Here is a 19,644-nt window from a genome sequence, read left to right on the forward strand (position 1 = left end):
TTTCCTTAGCTATTTTCATCTCGAGGTCATCAGACCGTTCTGCCAAGGTACGTTGAGAAAGGTTATTGAAATGGACAAGCAGAGGGAAGGGGGTGGTGGGAACGTAAACTCTGTCAAAGAGTTTATATCCCTTCGATTGGTGGGCATTTATACGATTGTTGGCTTCATCTCTATCCGCAGCCGTGTTGAAACGCATCACTAAGTTGCCATTTTTTATTTTGATGTCCTGTGCAATAGGGCCATCTGTTTGGAGTCCGAGGATGGATTCTACGGCTGACTCAGAGTAACTAGATGGGTTAGTTAGGGGGCCTATCTTTGCCATAAGTACAGGTCTAACGTCTCTGGACCTCATTTTTGCCGCTGTAGCGTAACTGTCTGAAGAATGGGAATGGTTTGTGCCGTGCGAGTTGGAAAGATTAGAGCCTGAAACGGAAGGAGGTACCAAAGACTGTTTACGAGCGGAGGGATTGCTAGTTTGAGGGTTTGAAGCTGAATGGGGTGTGATCAAAGACGGTGTCATAGCTGAATTGACAGACGATTGCAGATCAAAGAGCCGGATGTCTTTGTCAGCAAGAGATAATTTGGCAGTAAAAAGATCTTTTTTGGCTAGATTTAATTCGCTTTGGAGAGTGGCTCTATTTTCGATTACTTTTTCAAGTTTTTCGATTTTCCTTGACATTAAAGTCTTTTCAGATTTGACAGAGACTGCCTCTTCTTCCAATTTGGCAAAAAAGGATTTCAGTTTGAGCGTTTGCTCTGCTGAGGTTAGATCAAGGAATGAATCGACATCCATTCCGAAAGCTTTGTCGAATTGGAAGGGGAAGTTATCATCATTATCATCTTTCTGCTGTTTGGACAAATTTGACTCTTGGAGGGAAAACTGAGCTGCAGAGCTATCTCTCTTAGTGCCGGACGTTTTCATTTTGGACACCATTGTGGCTCTACAATTCACGCAATATTTGTATCTAGAGTCTATCGGAACGAACGGAAGGGTGCAAGCTTTGCAGAAGGTGGGTTGACTAAGAGAAGGTGTGTTGATACTGAGAGCCAGGGAAGTATGACCCCAGACGGAGGGATCTCCGCCTGGATCATCATCATCATCTCCCATCAATCTTAAGGAAGTGGAGAAAGTTAGTGGCTAGCAATTAAGATCAGGGCCCTTATAAAAAGGGAATCAAGTAGCGAGAAGGAAGAGAAAGAAAGAGATGGACGATCCTCTTCGACACTGGGAGGGACAGGCAAGACGAGTACGGCGTCGAAGAGATTACACTATCCCCCGTTCCCTCACCCCTCAAACCAGGCGTGAGCAGAGTGACCAGTACTCAATCCCCCCAAGGTCTCCACCAGAAGGTTTCCGGCGCTCCACTCGGAAGCCCACGACACGAGAACGGATTGAGAAGCTGGCCTTGCCACTCGCCCAGGGAGGAGGAGCAAGATCACCGGAGATCTTAGCTCTTTAGAGCAATAAACTAGGGGACCAAGCCTTTTCCAGTTATGCTTAGAACCAGACCGGACGGGGTGGAATTTCACCACACACTTCCTGTTTAAAAAAATTTGAAACTAGAACTTCGCAACTTACGATTGATGAATGAATTCCTTTATAGCTGAAGAACGATCACGATCACGATCACGATCACAAGAGAGTCTACTAATTGGGAGATAAACAAAAAAAACACAATTAAGCCAACTGATATAAGAAGAAGAAATTAAGACGAAGTAGAAAAAATAAGAAGGCAGCAGAAGGGTGTGATACAAAGATAGAAGAAAAGAAATGAAAAGAAACACTGAAAAGAAAAACTTATCCGTCAGGCTACTGACAGATCAGCTGGAAGGGGGGGGGGGGCTTTTATACACAGACAGTAGATCGAAGGAAACAAACAAGAAAAGGGTAAGAAAGAAATTGAGAACTATAGAAAAAAAGATACTCTGCAGAGTCCAGATTCTCTCGCAAACGAGATAAATCCAAGACTACTGATGAAAACAAACCAGAAAAAGCACAAAATCCAAAAATTCGGGAGCACAGAATCACAACACGTCGAGGCTGTAGCAGACGACGTCTCGACCCCCTGATTGATGGCTGGATCGACCGCTGGTGTAGCGATGTCTTCTTGGTGTGGCGGATATCAAACCACAACGCCGCTGCCTTCCTACACAACTTACGCAACGACCAGTTTCTGCATCGAGGTCTTCAAGTACTACACCACTAAAGCTTCGGAGTTTTATACCACAACTTACGCTGCCCCGAGACACTACACTGACGCCCTGAAGTATTACTCTGCCCCGAGCTACTACACCACCAAGGCGAGGGAGTACTACATGACTACGTATACTGCCCATCCTACTACATGAGGCTCCTAAGTATTACTCTGTTCTCAGCTACTTACTGCACCGACGCTCCTAAGTACTTCTCTGTTCCCAGCTGATACACCGAGGTTTAATCAGCGGGAGCGCTGATTACTCCATCAAAACGGTCGAGTACTACACCGAAGCGGCAAAGTACTTCTCTGCCCTGATACTACTCTCAACACCTAAACCAGAACTGAGGCGGCCAAGTATTACGTAGTCCCGACTTGCCACACAAAAGCTGCTCTTTGGTGCTACGTTGAACTGAAACACTACACTGATGCTCCAGTCTACTACACCACGACCTACGCTACACCTAGCTTCAACACCGCAGCCCCCAAGTACTACACCGAAGAAGCCGCCTATTACACAACTACGTACGCTGCCTAGTTTACTACATCGAGGAATTTAAGTATTACCCTGCTCCAAACTACTACCAAACTGAGGTTCATATTTATTGCAATTCTCCCGATTATGTCACCACTACTCACGCTGCTCCGACCTTTACACCGAAGTTCTGAAGTATTTCTCTGGATGTGTTGAAAGATTGCTGAAATACAAGATTGATTGATAAATAACAAGTCCATGTCTCTATTTTCACTTATGTACCTTTCCTGCTGCTGATAATTGCATGATGTGAGAAAATATTTGAGTGCTATGTAAACTTACAAAATACAACAATGAAAATTCAAACCCATGTTCTACATTTCAATATCATTCAAACTTTCCTTTTTATAAATAATTTTCTATCATTAAAATTCAAAGTAAAACTAATAAACCGATATTTTTCTAAAACAATCCACACCTTGCTAAGTCCAGACTTTTGTTTTTGAAAAAAATTCTAAATTCTCCCTACACTATTTTTAAAAAATTTTCGCGAAAATTTTATTCGAATATTTTACTGCAACAAATATTATTTCATTCGGATATTTTATTTCTTACAAAGTTTATTTTATAATATTTACATTCATTTATTTTTCTTGTGGCCCCCAGGGGGGGGGGCCTGTCGCTTTCTCTACCGCGATAATAACATGATGCAAGTTACATGCAAGTTATTATTTGTTTGGCGCAGAAAGCTTGTTTAATCTAGCAGTTCTCGACTGTGTCAAACCTGATAATGATCAGGTTGCCTCAGTCGTATACTGCATGATTGAGTGAAAACTCGAAAGACAACAGATCAAACTTTTAAAATCAGCACACAGTTAACACAGAGCAATTTCATGGCATGGATGAAAACGACAACACAACAATTTTGAAGTCAGGAACCCAGATGGAACAGCTCAGCTACAACAGCACAGCAACTTCTGGATTACACTGCAACCGCATGCTGCATGCAACAGTTCAATCTGTCTTCATCACACCTTTCACCATTTGGCTGCAACAAGATGAGCAAAGAAGTGTTTGTTATACCTGTTTAAGAAAGGAAAATTATTTACGAGAAACACAACTGTGTACACATGCATCCTCATTATAACAAAAGAATACAAGAGTAACAGAAAACTACGCAGTCCAACAGAATAACTTTGATATCTGATTCAAATTTGCTATAGTAGCGGAGAAAATTGGTCTACTCTCTAGTCATGTTAACTAAATCTGTAGTACTTTTGCAAGACATTTGATCAAAATAATTACTTTTTGCTGTTGCATGGGATGAGACGTACGCCTAAGAACAGGCAGCAAGACGCACGAGGCACGCCATTTCGGCAATGTACAGGCACTTCCCAAGTCTGAGTTGAATGGTTTGGCAAAGTGGTTTCTACATGCTAAATCATCTGTAAATTTTTAAATCAACATTTTTAATTCAATAAAAATATGAACTTAACAATGAAAACCTTTTAATTTTCATCGTGAGAACGTCACGACCAACAACCCACCTCTACTGCGTCTTGAAACAAAATGGCCGCTCTGTGTCAGTGCTGAAGACACTCGCGCTACCTGGTGGACATCATTTCAGCCACCTATTGACAGCCACCTATTGACAGTCATTAGATTCCTGTTCAATCCTCCTCCATTCCGAACGCAACGGCGGGATTGCTTGCTTCCGGACAGCAAGCAGCAGCTCAACTTGAATTCGACATGCCTTTCGGCTTTCACTAGCTGGCACGAAATAAATCAAATGAGCATAAACACAAAACACCAGATTACTCCAGCAGCTTTCCCTATGACACGAATAGACAAAGTTTTTAGTTAGCTTTTCAGACATTTTAACTCTTTCAAGGCTCCACATCCCAAAGTCCCTTAAAGTGTGCCCTTAAGTCGAGAAAGATAAGGTGGCCTTACCCGTCTTGCAGCAGCTTTTTCGTTCCTCTCGTGGTAATGCTTTGTCGTACTTAAGTTCCAAGCTATCTTCACTCCTCTGTGACGGGCGACATCCCTGACGGTTTTACCGGTTTTTACCATCTATGCTCATGTTGTGGGTTTTTTGGTTGGCCGCTGGTTGCCATTTCTTCTCAGCGGGACACGCATGGACGGTTCACACTTACAGAGAATTCTCTCAACGATTTGAGGCCGTTTGTGCGAAAAAAACGAAACATCCAACCAGAATCAGAGGTCTAGCCAATGAATAGATCCAAGCAGGCGAGTTATTCTTGGGGCCGTGTTGGAAAACTTGAGCGACATCGGGCTAGATGCTTCACTTTATGATACGGTGGAACGACCGTTAAAACAAATTTCAACACTTTTGTGTTTCTAAATCTGTTGAAAGAAAATCAAATGCTCATTACCTATGGAATCAAAAAGGAATAAAAATGTTTCTTATTACCTGTGCTTTACGTCATTGGTATAATGGAGGTGATAAAGTTTAGATAGTGGAGAACTTGAGCGACAAGTAACATTTAACTGTCTCTTTTTCCTGACGCCTGTTTCTTACTGACAGCAAGTGGATTGCTCCTATACTGGTTTACATACGTCTGTTGTCGGACATGTGTGCCTAACTTGGAAAATGACGTCAATTAGTATAAAGGAGATTTTAATTTGGTGGAGGTACTACAAGGGCACACCATAATAATGCCGTCTTGGAGCGCGTGGAATAAGTTCCGTTGGCTTTTGGTATAACAGTAGTAGGATAATCCTCTTTTGCCTCTAGAGGCAAAAGAGATTTTCTATATATGAGATTTTCTGTTGCCTAAATTATAACAAACTATTAGTTCTTTACGTTCTTTTGTCTACTATATTATGGGAACAACTTGCCTAAAATTTTGTTGGATCAGATGGTTTTTTCTTGTTGACAAAGAGCCTTTTCAAATTCAGTCGCGGCCAAAACTTCCATACGTTCAAACTGACGGGGCTTGGCAGGCCTACTTCATCTTACGGTATTCCAAGGCTCCAGGTTTTTAGATTTTCTAAACTGCAGCAGCAGTTTATTTGATGGAAGGCCGGGTATAGTGACATGTTTGTATTACTTTCCTTCATGGTCGGGTAGTGTCATGTTTGTATTACTTTCCTTCATGGCAAGAGTTTTATCACAAAATGCTTATATTTCTTCCGGGAAAAAAAAAATTTCGCCCATCTCGGTCGTGATCTAAAGATTCCAGAGTCTGAAAAGATAAATTAGGGATTTCGTTATGAATATTCATTAAGTATTTTTACTAACTACGAATTCAAAATTCTTACTCAGTAATCTTGTTCACGTTGTTACAGAGTGACTGTAGAAGAAGTTGAAAAACGAAAGATCTTTTACACCAACATTGATTCACAGGTGTTTCTCTTCAACACTGATATTTTTTTGCCCTATGTGGAATTGTAATCCATGCCAATCCCCATCTAGACTGCTGGATATTGGAATCCTTCTTAGTTCAGGCAATTATAAATTTCTTTTTTTATCACCATTGTTGATTAAGATAAAAATAACCTACATGATTAAGATTCATATTAAAATAAAGGCTACATAGAAAAAAAAAATCCACACATACCACTAACTAATATATCTTCAATGCTACTGTTGGCTGCATCCATACAATTTTGTTCTTTAAGAGGTCTGAGGGACGATTCTCGATTCAAGGTTCTTGGGACAACAAATCACACAAAGATCATCTAGGAATAGTAAAATACAGATATGTGTGTAACAATAAACAATGATGATGATGTGATCAGTCTACTTTTCCAGACTTGCTTACATATTATGTCTGTTAAAACCAGTGAAAACAAAGAAACCATGCCAATAAAATTTCCTTTGTTTTTTGGATTGATTATTCAGCTTGGCTTACTGTATTGTACCATTGTAATATCCTGTTGTATCCCTATTGTCACAGGCACCCTGCGGCCTGCACCTGCCTGCACCCTGAAAATGTCAGCTAGATAAATTTTATGAAAATATTTAGTCAAGAATGCAATGAGAATCCTTAGCTCAAAAAGAGTATTGTCTATTCAGCAACTTTATGTAAAAATTTGAAATGCCAATGATCCATTTGATCTATTAATGCTAATGCAACCTTGATGAGATGACAGACATTGCACACATTAATTATGTAGAATAGAATTATAACATACATAGATGGGTGTATTAAAGGGTTAACTAAATGGTGCTTAAGAAAGTTAGAAATTTACCTTCACATCATTTTGGGGTTAAATTTGGTCCATAAAAAAATAAAAACAAAGAATATTGAACAAATAAAAACAACTTTGAGCGGCATTTGCATTTGTTTGCGACACGAGAAAAACAACACATTTTGCCATCTAGTGTCGCAAACAACAATCTTTTTAAAATTTTTAACGAAACTAACGATAGCTTCTCAATTACTGAGCTGACAATCCTGACAACTGATCAAATTTGATTAGATTTCTGACTTCCCCGTTAAATTTGGAGTGGAAAAGAACTGTTTTTACGATCAGTTTACATTTTTCAGTTAACTCCCTGCTTCTTTCGAAATTATTTTGTACAAACATAATAGAACATGAACATGTTAGTGATGTTGACTATATGTATATCTCTGATCGTAGGCTCGTAGTTTCGTATCATCATATAAACATGGTGCATGGTTTTACTTTCAGTCGGCGTTCCGCACGCGCACGGTCAAAACTCGCGGGGAAATTTTCATAATATTGATGTGCAGACGACAAAATGGTTACTTCCAAATCCATTCCTGAATCCCGAGTTTTAGTTCTCCTCCGAGCCTCGACCCGAGTTTTACTGACAACGTAGCCTTACGGGGAGTTTGAACGAACGGGTTTGCCAATGCTAAGTTGCCAACGTCACCGTATCACTCATTGAATAGAGTCGGACTTTTAAGAACTGTCAAATTCAAGCTCTTCCTAATTCCTTCTTGTTTTTGTTTAAATTACTACATTCAGAAGCCTGTGCGATGGGTATGGATTGATTTTTGAAACTAATGTCATTCTTTCGTATCCAAATTGGTTGTAATTACCGGCATTTTTATAGGTGGTCTTCTCAGTTATTTTCGTAGCTTAATCGGTAGCCGAGAAATGAGGATCTTGATTTTGGGACTTGATGGTGCGGGGAAAACTACTATTCTTTACAGGTAAATTGAAGTAAATTCATATGTTTGTTATGTTCTTGCTGGATTGCACATTCCTTTGATAGGTTACAAGTCGGGGAAGTTGTGACCACCATTCCCACAATTGGTTTCAATGTTGAGCAGGTCACTTATAAAAACTTGAAATTTCAAGTCTGGGATCTTGGAGGGCAAACAAGCATAAGGTATTGTTATTTGTCTATTGAAACAACTATTTTTGAACTCATTAAACTAATGTTGTGCAGACCCTATTGGAGGTGTTACTATTCCAACACTGACGCCATTATTTATGTTGTTGACTCTGTTGATAAGGACAGAATAGGAATATCTAAACAAGAACTTGTTTCAATGCTAGAGGTAAAAGACCACAATAATATAATTAGTTAATTGATTATAACCCTGCTCAATACTCTGTTTTAGGAAGAGGAACTGAAAGGAGCTATCCTAGCAGTCCTTGCAAATAAACAGGATATGGAAGGTGCCATGAGTGTAGCAGAAGTGCATCAAGCCTTAGGTTTAGACTTGCTCAGGAACAGAACTTTTCAGATATTCAAAACTTCTGCAATCAAAGGAGAAGGGTTGGACCAAGCAATGGATTGGCTATCCAATGCACTGCAGAGCCGTAAATAACGCTCTTCGCTTTTTCTCTACCATGTAAATGCTTTGGTTCCCTAATTTTCTCTTAGTTGTTACTTTTTAAAACGGTTTGTTCGCCTCTTCACCATTAGCGGGTGGTGGGCCTCGAATTTGCGAGCATGTTTGTGTGCTAAATTACATTTTCAGAGATGATTGAATCCTTATTGTTCATCTTGAAGTTTGTGAGAGTCAATGTGTTCTCATCATGTTCCATTTCTATCCATCCTCAACCTCTAATATAGATCCAGTTCAAAAGAGTAATTTGTTTTTTTCTGGTTTGTGCAAAAAAATTTTTGGCAACCTGAAGATCCCTACGAAATCATGCTTGAATAAATTATGTACATGCTAATGGAAACAAAAATAAATGTTTGAATTTTGGCCTTTCTTCAGTTTATAGACTACCTGTTTGAACAACTCGGATGAAAAAAAAAATGTACACGATAGCCAACAGGGTGACTATTAGAGCCTTTAGATTAGGCAACAATAGGAGGGGGGGCAGGTTTTTCAAATTCTCCCAATTCCTCGTCGTAATAATTATGGGCACGATACATTTTCAACAACCAAGGGGCTCTATCCTCAATTCGCGTCAAAGTAACCCCCAAGTCTTCCAGTGTCGGCAGGGAATTGTCAACACAATCGGTAACGTGTTCCTAGTTAACACAAACACATATGAAGGTAATGCATGGGATTTAATATCAAAATATTTCAAAAGAATCTTACTCGTTCAAGTTTTTCCCATCCAAGGTTTGCGATAGGCCATCCTGGAAGTTTTGTTGTTAAATTGACCTAAAGTATCGTGCCAATAAATAATTCAGTAAAAGTTCAAAATTAAACTAAGGTTTTTATAATACTTACTTTTAACCAGAACAGAGGGGCATAACGCAAATCGTAACGGTAATAGCCCCATTCTTTATCCTTACGCATAACACGGAAAAAATAATCAACTAGCTCTCCAAGTTGATATCGCTTAGGCCTGTGAAAATTGTACAACGTTAGCGAAAGAAGAAACAAATACAATACTGGGGTAAGTAATAAATATATACCCAATAGCTTGATAAATTTGCCCATTGGTATCAATGTTTCTGGCAGCATTCAAAATTCCCTGAGCTACGTCCCCAACACATACGGGTTGTTTGATGGTATGTTCTCCCTTTTTCCACAGCGGCATACCTGCACCTTGACGGCGCCAAAATGCAGCATAATAAGTAACGAATCGATCCTCTGAACCATAGATATCCGACGGTCGGAAAATAACTGCTTCGGGAAATTCCTCGCGAACGGCTAGTTCACCTGTTAGTTAATTTGAAAATGATTTCTCTGTATTCCGAAAAAATAATAAAAAATAAATAGTTTCAGACACAAACCTCTCCATTTAGCAGACAAAAACTTTGAACCTTCTTTAAGCATAAGAGGTTCAGGTTTCTCAGTTGCATTTAAAGCTGAGACATGGATCATTCTTTCAACGCCACATTCCTTAGCAATACGTGCAATAGTTCTTGGACCTATAAAATGAATTTTACTGGTAAAAATATATAAAAACATTAAGAAGCGGTTGAATAGAATAATTTACCTTTCACATAGATGTCCTCAAATGAAAAATTCCGAGTCTCCCATTCCCTGCCAACCACATTGATGACAAGATTGGAATGCTTCAGAGCTTTCCTGATACTATTCTCATCTTTAAGGTTGTAAGGTGTAAAGTAGACCTGGCCCAAGTCTCCACACATCTTCAGTGGTGCAACATCGTAGAAGTCCCCTCTGTAAGGTAGCACTAGCTGGGTGCCTGTATTACCCAACTTATTGCAGACAACAGAACCTAGATGACCATTAGCTCCAAAAACAGTAGCTACAACTCCGTTAAAGCTAGATCTTCCTCCAGTTCCTCTTCGAAAGGCCGACATCCGAGAGTTGATGTTTACTTCGGTGCTGTACGACGCCGTGGGCGTAAACACAATCGACGACAAGCTCGCCCCTTTAAAATATAAAATTTTTTATATACAAGTTCAATACATTTTATTTAGTTAATTTAATGCTTACATTGTTTAGAGCTCTGCGAGCATATTTTTAGGGAGGCCATTTTCACTAACAATCACCATCTGTCGGAAGGCTGCGATAGTTGGCGACAATTACGGCTAGCTTGAGACATCTGGTGTGAGATAATTGAACGAAATAAGTTGGAATTTTTACAGATTTACTTTGATTGATTGATCCATCAATATCATTCAAAATATACTAAGGATCATTTTCGAGGTTGATCATGAAAATTACCTGGACCGTGTGGTAGAAACCTCTGAATACAATGACAATTTTAATTTTATGTCGAAAACGAAACGAATTGTAAATTGCTGCAACATTTGCTTAGTTAGCTACATAAGATTGTAACCTAATTAAGATAAAATAAAGGCCCCCCACAATCCTCAGAGCTAAAATGAGTTTCTCGTGAAAATAAAGAATAAAAACCACTTTGGAAAATAACTCCGCCCCTTGGAGAATCTCGACCAATCAGTGTGCTCCAAACACCCGCAAATTTCAAATCACGATCGTCTCACAACGAATATCATTAATTGAGGTACACGATCCATTTTTACCTCGTAATTTACTAATCGCTGTCTAGCAATGGAGGATTGATTTGACTTTATGTTTACCAAAACACATCACTCTTTAAATATTAATTCAACGGAATGTACGTATGTTTATGTACTGTATTTTGATGTTAAACAATAGACTGTTTCGGTTCAACGTTCAAGTTAAATTTTAATAATTGAAATGTGCTCAGACATTCGCATTTGTAATGGATACTAAATGAATACTAGAGTACCGCTAACATTACAATTGCTGGTAGTACAGGACCAAAAAGGGAATCTGTACCACCTCCCCATAGGCCTACGGCCGCCTACCATATTAGTAGATTTGAAAGAGGAACTTCTTTCAACTTCAAAATTGAAACTTTTTTTTTATTCTTACAAACAGCTTTTAACACACGACCAGACAAAATGCTTGCATGTAATGCAATTAAACACTAATAAATTTGTTCTAAAAAAAAAAAAGCCCACAAAAATTCTCTTCATTGCTTTTTGTTTTCTCTCTTACACTGATATTTACTATACAAGTCTAACAAGTTACGAACTATAAAACAAACTCATGTTCATAGACGGGAGAATATAATACATCGAGTCATCAATACTGGGAGGTGAACTTGATTCCAAACGTCGACGTAAAGTTACAACATGGCCATCAACGTCAATTATTACTAATATGTTTTTTTATTGTTTCAGCTCAAGGGCCCAGACGTGGTGCGGCCATCCCGTTCGTCCTTTGCTTCGCTTGTCTCCATTCGACGGGCACAGCAACGTGCCGTTCAAATTAGGCTCCTCCTCCTTCGGCTGTTCACGTACAGAAAGAAAGAAAATAGTAAGCAATTCATTATAGATGATAGTAACGGCATTGGTTAATTAGTTGAACATAGGCATTTCGCACTTTGCTATTTTTCTCAAAGGAAATCTCTTTCAGCGGAATAAAGTAAAATCAATCATTGGAATGAGAAGCGAGCGAAGCTCGGCGTAGGGCCGCCCGTGTTTTTCGAGGGTCATGAGTTCACAAGGTTGGTAGGTCGTGTGGCAAGCGAGGTTCAAAAGGGTCAAGAGGAAGCCAGAAGCTCTTATTTGCTGTTTCCACTACCATAATAACACGGCCTATACAACTAACCCATCATCAACTGTCAAGAGACCCAGAAAAACCTACATCAATATTTTATCTGTCATATAATAGTCTATGTGTTCAATATACTGCAGTATATAGGCTAGTATACGAAACATTAAGTCCTTACACAAGAAATGATTTACAAAACAAAACGCCATGATGTCAATTGAAATCAATGTTACCTGTTCTTTATGATGGATGTTGACACTGAATTGTTGCTGCTGGTGTTGGTGTTGATGTTGCTGCTGAAGTTGCTGTTGTTGCTGTTGTTGTTGTTGAGCTGCCGCTTTTTCGCTTTTGCTCTGCCTCCCGAGCTCAGCGCGGAAAGGAATGTCGGTTTCAGGGCCGGCTTCCAGGACGGCCATCAAATACGAAATGTAAGATGTTGCCAAACGGAGGGTTTTGATCTTGGACAGTTTGGTGTCGGCCGGCACGTTCGGGATGCAATCCCTCAGTTCCGAGAAGGCGTTGTTGATCGACATGGTCCGCCGGCGCTCTTTCTTGTTGGCCGTGTTGCGTCGCTTAACCACGCGGATGACGCGCGGAGCTGCAACCGTCGACGGATGGTGCAGCGGATGATAGTCGACCGACGACACTGCCGAAGTCGTTTCGTACGGATGATGGTGGTGTTGTTGCTGTTGCTGTTGCGACTGCTGGTAGACGTAGTAGTCGGGACTGGGAGCCGACGAGGAGTAGCAACTCAGCGAAGGCGAGTGCTGCTGGGCGAGTGAAGCCGGCGGCTGGAAATCAGCGACCGACGGATTGGTATTACCGTTCCAAGTCCAGCCGGCTGACGGGAAAAAATTCTGGTGCTGGCCGCCAGAGTAGTCACCTGCCGATGAACTTTGGTGGTGATGAGGATGACTGTAAAAGCTGTTGTTGCTGCTGTTGGAAGCGGCGACGGATGATGTAACGGAGCTGTTGATATCGACAGGGTTGCTGGCATAGGCCGACGGGTAGGCGCTCACTAAACTCATGGTACAGTACAGACTTAATGAGATTTGTGGAATTACGTTTCGCGTTGACTTGGAAGAGATGATGCAACTTTTGAGGTGGTGGTGGTGTTCTTGAGCCCACTTTTGAAAAAGCTGCGCTGTTTATAATCTAAACAGTTGTTGTCTGGTTGAATTCTAAGCTGATGTGACCGAATGGCAGGCTCGGCACGTTAGTTTTGCTTCACGGCTCTCTTGGACGACACGATGATCTCTCTTTAAAAGGACGACAGGAATGGTGGCAGTGGGAGGAGCTAGAGGATACCGGGCTGGCTGGAAAACTCCGGCCCTTCGAGGCGGAGCTCCAATGGGATGTGGGCCTTCGTCATTAAAGCACGGTCGCACACCAGCCAATCGGGAAGCGGCGATGGTAAATAACATAATTTCCCAAAAATCAGCCTGCAAGTCTGGTCTCTGGTCTGCCCCATCATTAAGCAAAATAAACTGTAACAGAGAATGATAATACATCAAGTTCATTTCGGAGAGAAAATTTTAAGTGAATTTATTTTCCCCCGACGTAGAATAATTTTAAATGATTTTGAAATGAACAATAACGTCAAAAAGGATTTTTACCTCATTACTTGCATGCAGACGGTCACCACCGATGGTGTTATCCCATGTATCTCTTTGCCTGAAAAATATTTGAAAGTCAAACAATATTATTTGAGATTAATCGTGAAATGGAACTGGACTAAAACAAAATGCATCAGCAAGTGTTTTGATTTATGCGTAGATGTGCAATCCGAGTCAACTCAAGTGGACCGAGCAGCTCATGTAAGATATGTGGGGGTTATTCTCTTTGGCGCAACCAAGAATTCGAAAAAAAAAGAAGAGAAAAGCAGCACTTGAGAGCGTCAGCAAAGACGCAAGTGATCTATGTGAATTTGAAGAAGAATATCGCTCTTTTTTGGCTGTGGTGTTTTAGTGGCATGTTTCCATCTTTTACTTTCTCCCTTTTGTGACCTCCGCCGCTCCCCGCCTCCGAGGTCTAATGTCAATCTAATAATTCAATTAGCCTTGATTCTTATAACAAGACTAAAATCTTGCGTTTCAGTTTAAATCGATCTTTATTGTGCGAAACTTGTTCTTATTATAGGGGGGCCGGCTATTGGTGAATGAAAAGGCCGAGACGAGAACCAGGGCCAGGTGGATTCCAAAGATTGGTCGCAATCAGATCAAGACTGTCGAGATGCAGCTCACAAAGAGAGCTTCATTTAACGGTGACGCAAAACACATGGCGGGGGAGCCTCTTGAAACACTCCCGCTCGCTTCACCTTGAAACCCTATATAGACTTTACTTTTTTTCGTTATATATACAATAAATGTAGAGAGAAAGACAGCAAAAGGAAGAGAGAAAAGGCTCAGTTTTCACAGAGGAAAAAAATGGAAGGAAAGAAAACGGTTCAAGTGCCTCGTGTGTACGTGATACGAGAATCCTCTCTCTCTCTCTCTCGCACACGATAAGTCGATATATATTTTAATTGCTCTCGAAACTGATTTATTGTTTCAGGCCTTTCAGAATTATTTCAGACAAATTCGTAAACTAAAATTATTAGCTGCCTCGGTGCCAAACTGCCAATAAAAAATGTTCACGATAGATCAGCCACGTTCACGAGCATCAGTCAAAACAAAAAAAACAATCCCAGTAATTCATGTAGAATTTTCGTCAGATATACAACAACCTTCGTCATCACATGTACTATATTGCGCTGGTGGCGTTTGGAAAGACTTGGCACATCTTTTTGCGGCGTCGAAAATCCATCGCAACAAGTCGAGACCCTAAATTTATAAACGAGCGCAAGTTCACTGCTGATGGCAGCATTGCGAGTCTGAGACAGCGAGACGGAGACAAGAGGACGAGTTGATGGGCCCCGGATATCTGAGACGCTCAGAGTTGCGCTCCTTTTCTTTTTTCTGCGCTAGAGCCCAAAAAGAATAAATGACGAGGGTGGGCGAGGAATATGTATGGCAGGGGCCTCCCCCAGTTTTGCCATTCAACGTAAATACAGGGCAGCTCTAATTGACTGCTAAGTGGCCTTACATGTTACAGGTCTGAAAGGATATATTCTTCTATTTATTTACGTATATCCGCGAGAAAAAAGTACGAGAGCAAGTGGCAGTTCAGTATGTCTCTCGCGGACGCGAAATGATGCGCGGCGCGCCGTCAGTCTCTCACGACGACGACGGCGGCGTGAGAAAAAAAACTTGCTTCTTCTCAGTCATCGCGTCTCCCTTGATATTATATCTCTGGTGACACTCTATACACGCCGCAGCGGACGTAAGACACGGAGGATTGGGCAATTAAGAGTCTAAGAAACTGTGCGAGATTAGGACGATGATGTGAAAATGAGCCTCGATCCTGCGTCATCTGTCCATCAGACAATTTTTCTTTTATTATTCCGCAAAAGAAAAGTCAAGAAATTCCATCGGCGTGAAGTCATCGTTAATGTCCTGGCCAAATTGTATCACGGCCAGCGCTGGAGTAGTAGTAAAAAAAGATGAGCGCGAGTGTTTATTTTATTTCTATATCCAGATTTTTCTTTTTCTTTTTTAAATATGGCGCCGTAACGGGCGCCAGTCATTTGTCACGACCCGCTGCCGCCGTCTTACCAGCAGGTCCATCATCCTCCACAAGAAAAGAGAAGCATTCCAGTCTGCAGTTTTTCCATCCAGCCACGGTCATCACGCGACCCTTCTTTCTTCTTTTTTTCGCTGCGCGAGCCCCCTCCGACTCAAATTACTGACAACAATAATAATAACTTTTTTCTCATTTTTCTAGACCGAGTCGACGAGGGTTTGTGTACACAAACTGCACAAACTGTTGGTGGGCCTCGTCTTGTAGGATCTCATCCGCTTGTTTATCAATAAGAACAACAGAATGCAACACTAATTACGTGCTGGCCCTGATCCCATCGCATGGATAGGCCATATCAAAACATCAACTTTGTTTAACGTCTAAATCCAAATGGCGTGTACGATTGGAGGATATTGAATAATTAAAAGAGCCTATAATTATTATCTGAAATGATCTCGGTGGTTCGGACAATGTTTCCAGTGAAATGGAATATTATACACATATTGCATTTTTGTTTTTAAATCAAGTCATTTGAGTTCTGTCCAGTTTGTGTCTGTGAGTCTAATATATACAATTCGTAAAATGCCAGAACACCAAAGGCGTCATAAACGGTCAGACACGTCCCCCCAATCCGTCCAGTCTTTTTTTTTATTATTATTTTTTCAAAAAGAAAAAAGGAAGAGGGGAAAAAAAAAGTTGGTAGCCTGGGTAAATGTTTAGATAATTAAGATAAACACAGATCGCGCATCGCGTTATGTATACACACACATCGAGGGGTAGAAGAAAAAAAAAAGCCCACAGGAAAAAGGAGAGCTGGTGTAACAACATGGGCCTACATAGGTCATCGCCCGCGATGGCGTCGAATGTCCGTGCCAAAAACATTTTCGCACACAAGGAATAATTAGTAAACCGTTTCAGTTATTGCAATTCGAGTAGCAACACTTCATGAATCCTCCAGCAGCACATCCGTCGTGGAATAACTTGGCGGAGTTTGTTGTATTTTCGTGTGGAAAACAAAACAAAAAAGAAGATGAGTCTGCTTTGCATCAGTTTAAAAATCCCTGAGACTATGCGCTGCACACATCCCCACCGCGTCTAAATTAGCCGAGCGCACCAAATCGTTATGAGAATAATATATCGCTAAATGATAATGTAGCGAAAAGGCTCGTTATGTATGGTGGGGGGTAGGTGGGCTCTGGGAAGAAATCATTTTTGAAATATGAAACAACTGGCTGGAACGAAAGCAGAGATATAGAACCTTCCGGAGTACCGGAGAAGAAGGAAAAAGGGGGGAGACGAAGAGCAAAGGGAGACGGAAGGAGTTATTCAGCACCTTTTGGCGTGCCGTCAACATAATTCAAACCTTGCGCTCCAACTGTGTACAGCTCCGAGGACACGATAAATCGTCAAATTATTCAAATAGTTGAAATACTCTATCACGGCTCCCGGCCAAAATATGTTAACCCCCCTTTTCCTTATTAAAACCTTGCCATCGTTTAAAAATGTAAAATTTTGAAATGAAAATTAAAAGTTTCTTCCCTGTAAATTTTTATAATATATTATTTTCAATTATTTTCAGGTGGATTTAGTAAAAATCGGAAAGTAAAAGCTTCTCAAAAAGTCTTTCCGTATCAGGACTTGGCGGTCTACACCAATCTCGAAAGAATAACAAAAGAGGTTTTTAGAAACAGGACCCAACACTTTTCTATGGGCTTTACATATGGGAACATTAAATATTTTGAAAAGATAAAAATCCACGGACGGCCTATAAAAATGAGTGCCCGCGCTCGCCGGCCGACGCCAGCAGACGGCGGCTGACCCTTCGTTCATTCTCACTCCCCCCTTATTCTCCATCCCAGTCGTCTCTTGCATCTTCTGTTTTCTCTCAAAGCGGTTCAAGCCACGTGCTAACCTCACTTGACACGGGGGGATTCATTCACCTCTACGCCAGAACGTATTTGTCTCTCCCCTCCAACACTTTCATTTGCTGCTCTTAATTCATTTGTTCGATCCAATCACATGAAAACGGGCGATTGCAATCAGTCGAGGCGAAATGGTTTAGCCCAAACTGAATAAGAATCTCTCTATTCTTATATTGGTACAGGCGTGTGAACGGGTGGAAATGATGGTTTGTTTACTGGCTCTGGATCCCCCGGTCGATGACGGAGTAGAACCGAGGACGGGACGAGCGAAAATGACAGTGCGACACAATGTCAACATAGCTAAACGCCTGTCCGTGGAAGAAAATTCACAAATAAAAACCGCACACATGCACAGGCTGTACGGTTCTATACAAACAGCCTGGACATAGACTTGGCGAGTGAGAAACGGGACGGAGATGATCTTTGCGCTGTGCAGAGTCTCGGCATCTCTCCGACGACATATTGAGCTTCTTTCTTCAAATAAGGAATCCGTGAGAAAGAGATATGACAAACGTAAATTAGTCCACGGCCCAACCAACCAGCAACCAGTGTGTGGATGTGCGTTCCCTCCCTGACACCGGATCGGCCGGAAGAGGCGAAACAGAAGTAGCAAAGTGGAGCGCTCAACTTTCATTTTCTGACTCCCTGTCCCCACTAAATCAGACCATTATCTCTTTTTTGTGTTTCTTTACAATCTTGCATCAAACTCGTTTAAAAACAAACCAGCTAGACATTTTTCTCGGTCTAATAATAAGAGATTCTCGACTCCCACCTTTGCTAACCGTAGGCAAATGAAAAATAGTCTATTATTGGGAATGGACGGAAGTTAAATTCATCATTACTCCAAATACTGTAGTTAAGTATTTAGAGTATAGCAGCAAGTAAAAGACCAATAATGTAAAAAGGTTTATAAAAATATGATAGCATTTTTACAGCGATGTTAGCCGACCCAATCCTCCCGTCGGGGGAGCTGTTGTTACGTAAAACGAAGAAGTGCCGGTGTGGCGGCAGGTCCCTCTTGATCATAAAATGTTCTAGTTGCACTTTGCTTTAACTGTTTAAAGTTCAAATGTTTTTGAATTTGATTGTTTACACACAGACAATGTTGTGAGGTACAAAACAAAACAGGCCTAATTTGCAGTCGTTCTACAAATGAGTTATTCAATGAACCCTTACTCTGACCCTGACTGAGTCAACAAAAACGGCATGAGAAAACAGTTCAACCGCTTACCCCAGGAATAATCGACTCAGTACTGTCTATCGATTTATAACTAACGCCACCCAATAGACAAAAAGAAAGAATAGAGATATATTTTTCTTACCTTTATGCCTGGGAAATACGGCCAGGCATCCAAAAGTGATCCATCCATGATCCATCTCCTGAAAAGTTGAAGACATCAGGAGGGATAGGAAAGGGGGCCTCAGACTCGTGAATACACCCGCACTCACATGGGTGTACACGAGTACAGAGGGGATTTAAAGAAAGGGGAAGAAGACTAGAAGAGATCCGTAAGTCGACCGGCATCGGTAGTTCTTCCAATTAAACAGGATGCTGTTTATTTAAAAAAAATAAAAAAGGGGTTACTAACAAATATTGACAGAAACACCAAGTAAGGAAAAGTTGAAAATGAGACAGTGGGTAAAACCCTGATTGTTAATGTACAAGAAAATGTAAGGTTTCCATCCATGTAACACTGCATTCATGCAATGCATTATTCAAATATCTAGCAGGTCACAGGTAAATAAAAAAGTAACGAAAATCATTACCCAAGTGATGATGAGACTGAGATTGTTGGTGACGACAGGAAAATACCAGCACCAATAGTAAAACTAGCATATCTGGTAGTTATAATGGCTGGATCTGGCCTCAAATCTGCAACAAAGGAAGAGGTTACAAGTGCAAACACACTGCCATGCATTGACAGGGAACTTACAATGCTAATCAGGGAACTCACAAATTTGGAACAGTTTTAACCCAGAATTAACTCTTCTATTTAAGCTCTCCA

General features: G+C 40.9%; 3 protein-coding genes and 3 long non-coding RNA genes across 10 annotated transcripts in view; 2 read left to right on the plus strand and 4 right to left on the minus strand.

Moving 5' to 3' along the window:
* LOC124341473 overlaps positions 1 to 5,280 on the minus strand; it is a 172,030-nt gene extending 166,750 nt beyond the window's left edge. Inside the window, exons 1-4 of one of the 3 annotated variants that reach the window (XR_006918289.1) lie at positions 5,200 to 5,255; positions 5,105 to 5,158; positions 4,624 to 5,037; positions 4,176 to 4,502 (exon numbers count right to left, since the gene is read on the minus strand). This is a non-coding gene — a long non-coding RNA (uncharacterized LOC124341473). Of the gene's footprint in view, positions 1 to 4,175; positions 4,503 to 4,623; positions 5,038 to 5,104 lie in introns of all 3 variants that reach the window. The other 2 variants (XR_006918290.1, XR_006918288.1) reach the window with 2 other exon arrangements.
* On the plus strand, positions 2,076 to 2,924 carry LOC124341613. Its single transcript, XR_006918534.1, has 2 exons — positions 2,076 to 2,358; positions 2,420 to 2,924. It is a non-coding gene; the product is annotated as an uncharacterized LOC124341613 (long non-coding RNA).
* A 496-nt stretch (positions 5,281 to 5,776) lies between the features above and the next one.
* Positions 5,777 to 7,008, minus strand: LOC124341582. 3 transcript variants are annotated; one of them, XR_006918498.1, is made up of 4 exons: positions 6,889 to 7,008; positions 6,255 to 6,635; positions 5,956 to 6,193; positions 5,777 to 5,879 (listed from the first exon to the last, which is right to left on the minus strand). It is a non-coding gene; the product is annotated as an uncharacterized LOC124341582 (long non-coding RNA). The 3 variants fall into 3 exon arrangements; XR_006918500.1 differs by having other exon boundaries at positions 6,255 to 6,375; positions 6,459 to 7,008; XR_006918499.1 differs by having other exon boundaries at positions 6,255 to 7,008.
* Positions 7,009 to 7,457: 449 nt separating this feature from the next.
* LOC124341365 (ADP-ribosylation factor-like protein 1) lies at positions 7,458 to 8,828 on the plus strand. Its single transcript, XM_046794449.1, has 5 exons — positions 7,458 to 7,647; positions 7,721 to 7,820; positions 7,883 to 7,999; positions 8,060 to 8,171; positions 8,235 to 8,828. Exons 1-5 carry the CDS (start codon positions 7,644 to 7,646, stop codon positions 8,442 to 8,444), a joined length of 543 nt encoding a protein of 180 aa, XP_046650405.1. The 5' UTR covers positions 7,458 to 7,643; the 3' UTR covers positions 8,445 to 8,828.
* On the minus strand, positions 8,824 to 10,593 carry LOC124341156 (NADH dehydrogenase [ubiquinone] 1 alpha subcomplex subunit 9, mitochondrial-like). Its single transcript, XM_046794112.1, has 7 exons — positions 10,488 to 10,593; positions 10,021 to 10,422; positions 9,815 to 9,952; positions 9,494 to 9,740; positions 9,306 to 9,423; positions 9,171 to 9,236; positions 8,824 to 9,100 (listed from the first exon to the last, which is right to left on the minus strand). Exons 1-7 carry the CDS (start codon positions 10,525 to 10,527, stop codon positions 8,924 to 8,926), a joined length of 1,188 nt encoding a protein of 395 aa, XP_046650068.1. The 5' UTR covers positions 10,528 to 10,593; the 3' UTR covers positions 8,824 to 8,923.
* Positions 10,594 to 11,515: 922 nt separating this feature from the next.
* Positions 11,516 to 19,185, minus strand: LOC124341233 (heart- and neural crest derivatives-expressed protein 2-like). Its single transcript, XM_046794242.1, has 4 exons — positions 18,961 to 19,185; positions 13,715 to 13,772; positions 12,332 to 13,585; positions 11,516 to 11,833 (listed from the first exon to the last, which is right to left on the minus strand). Exons 3-4 carry the CDS (start codon positions 13,124 to 13,126, stop codon positions 11,714 to 11,716), a joined length of 915 nt encoding a protein of 304 aa, XP_046650198.1. The 5' UTR covers positions 13,127 to 13,585; positions 13,715 to 13,772; positions 18,961 to 19,185; the 3' UTR covers positions 11,516 to 11,713.
* Positions 19,186 to 19,644: the final 459 nt, after the last annotated feature.

The sequence above is a fragment of the Daphnia pulicaria genome, chromosome 5, assembly GCF_021234035.1.
Source record: "Daphnia pulicaria isolate SC F1-1A chromosome 5, SC_F0-13Bv2, whole genome shotgun sequence".
Lineage (NCBI taxonomy): Eukaryota > Metazoa > Arthropoda > Branchiopoda > Diplostraca > Daphniidae > Daphnia > Daphnia pulicaria.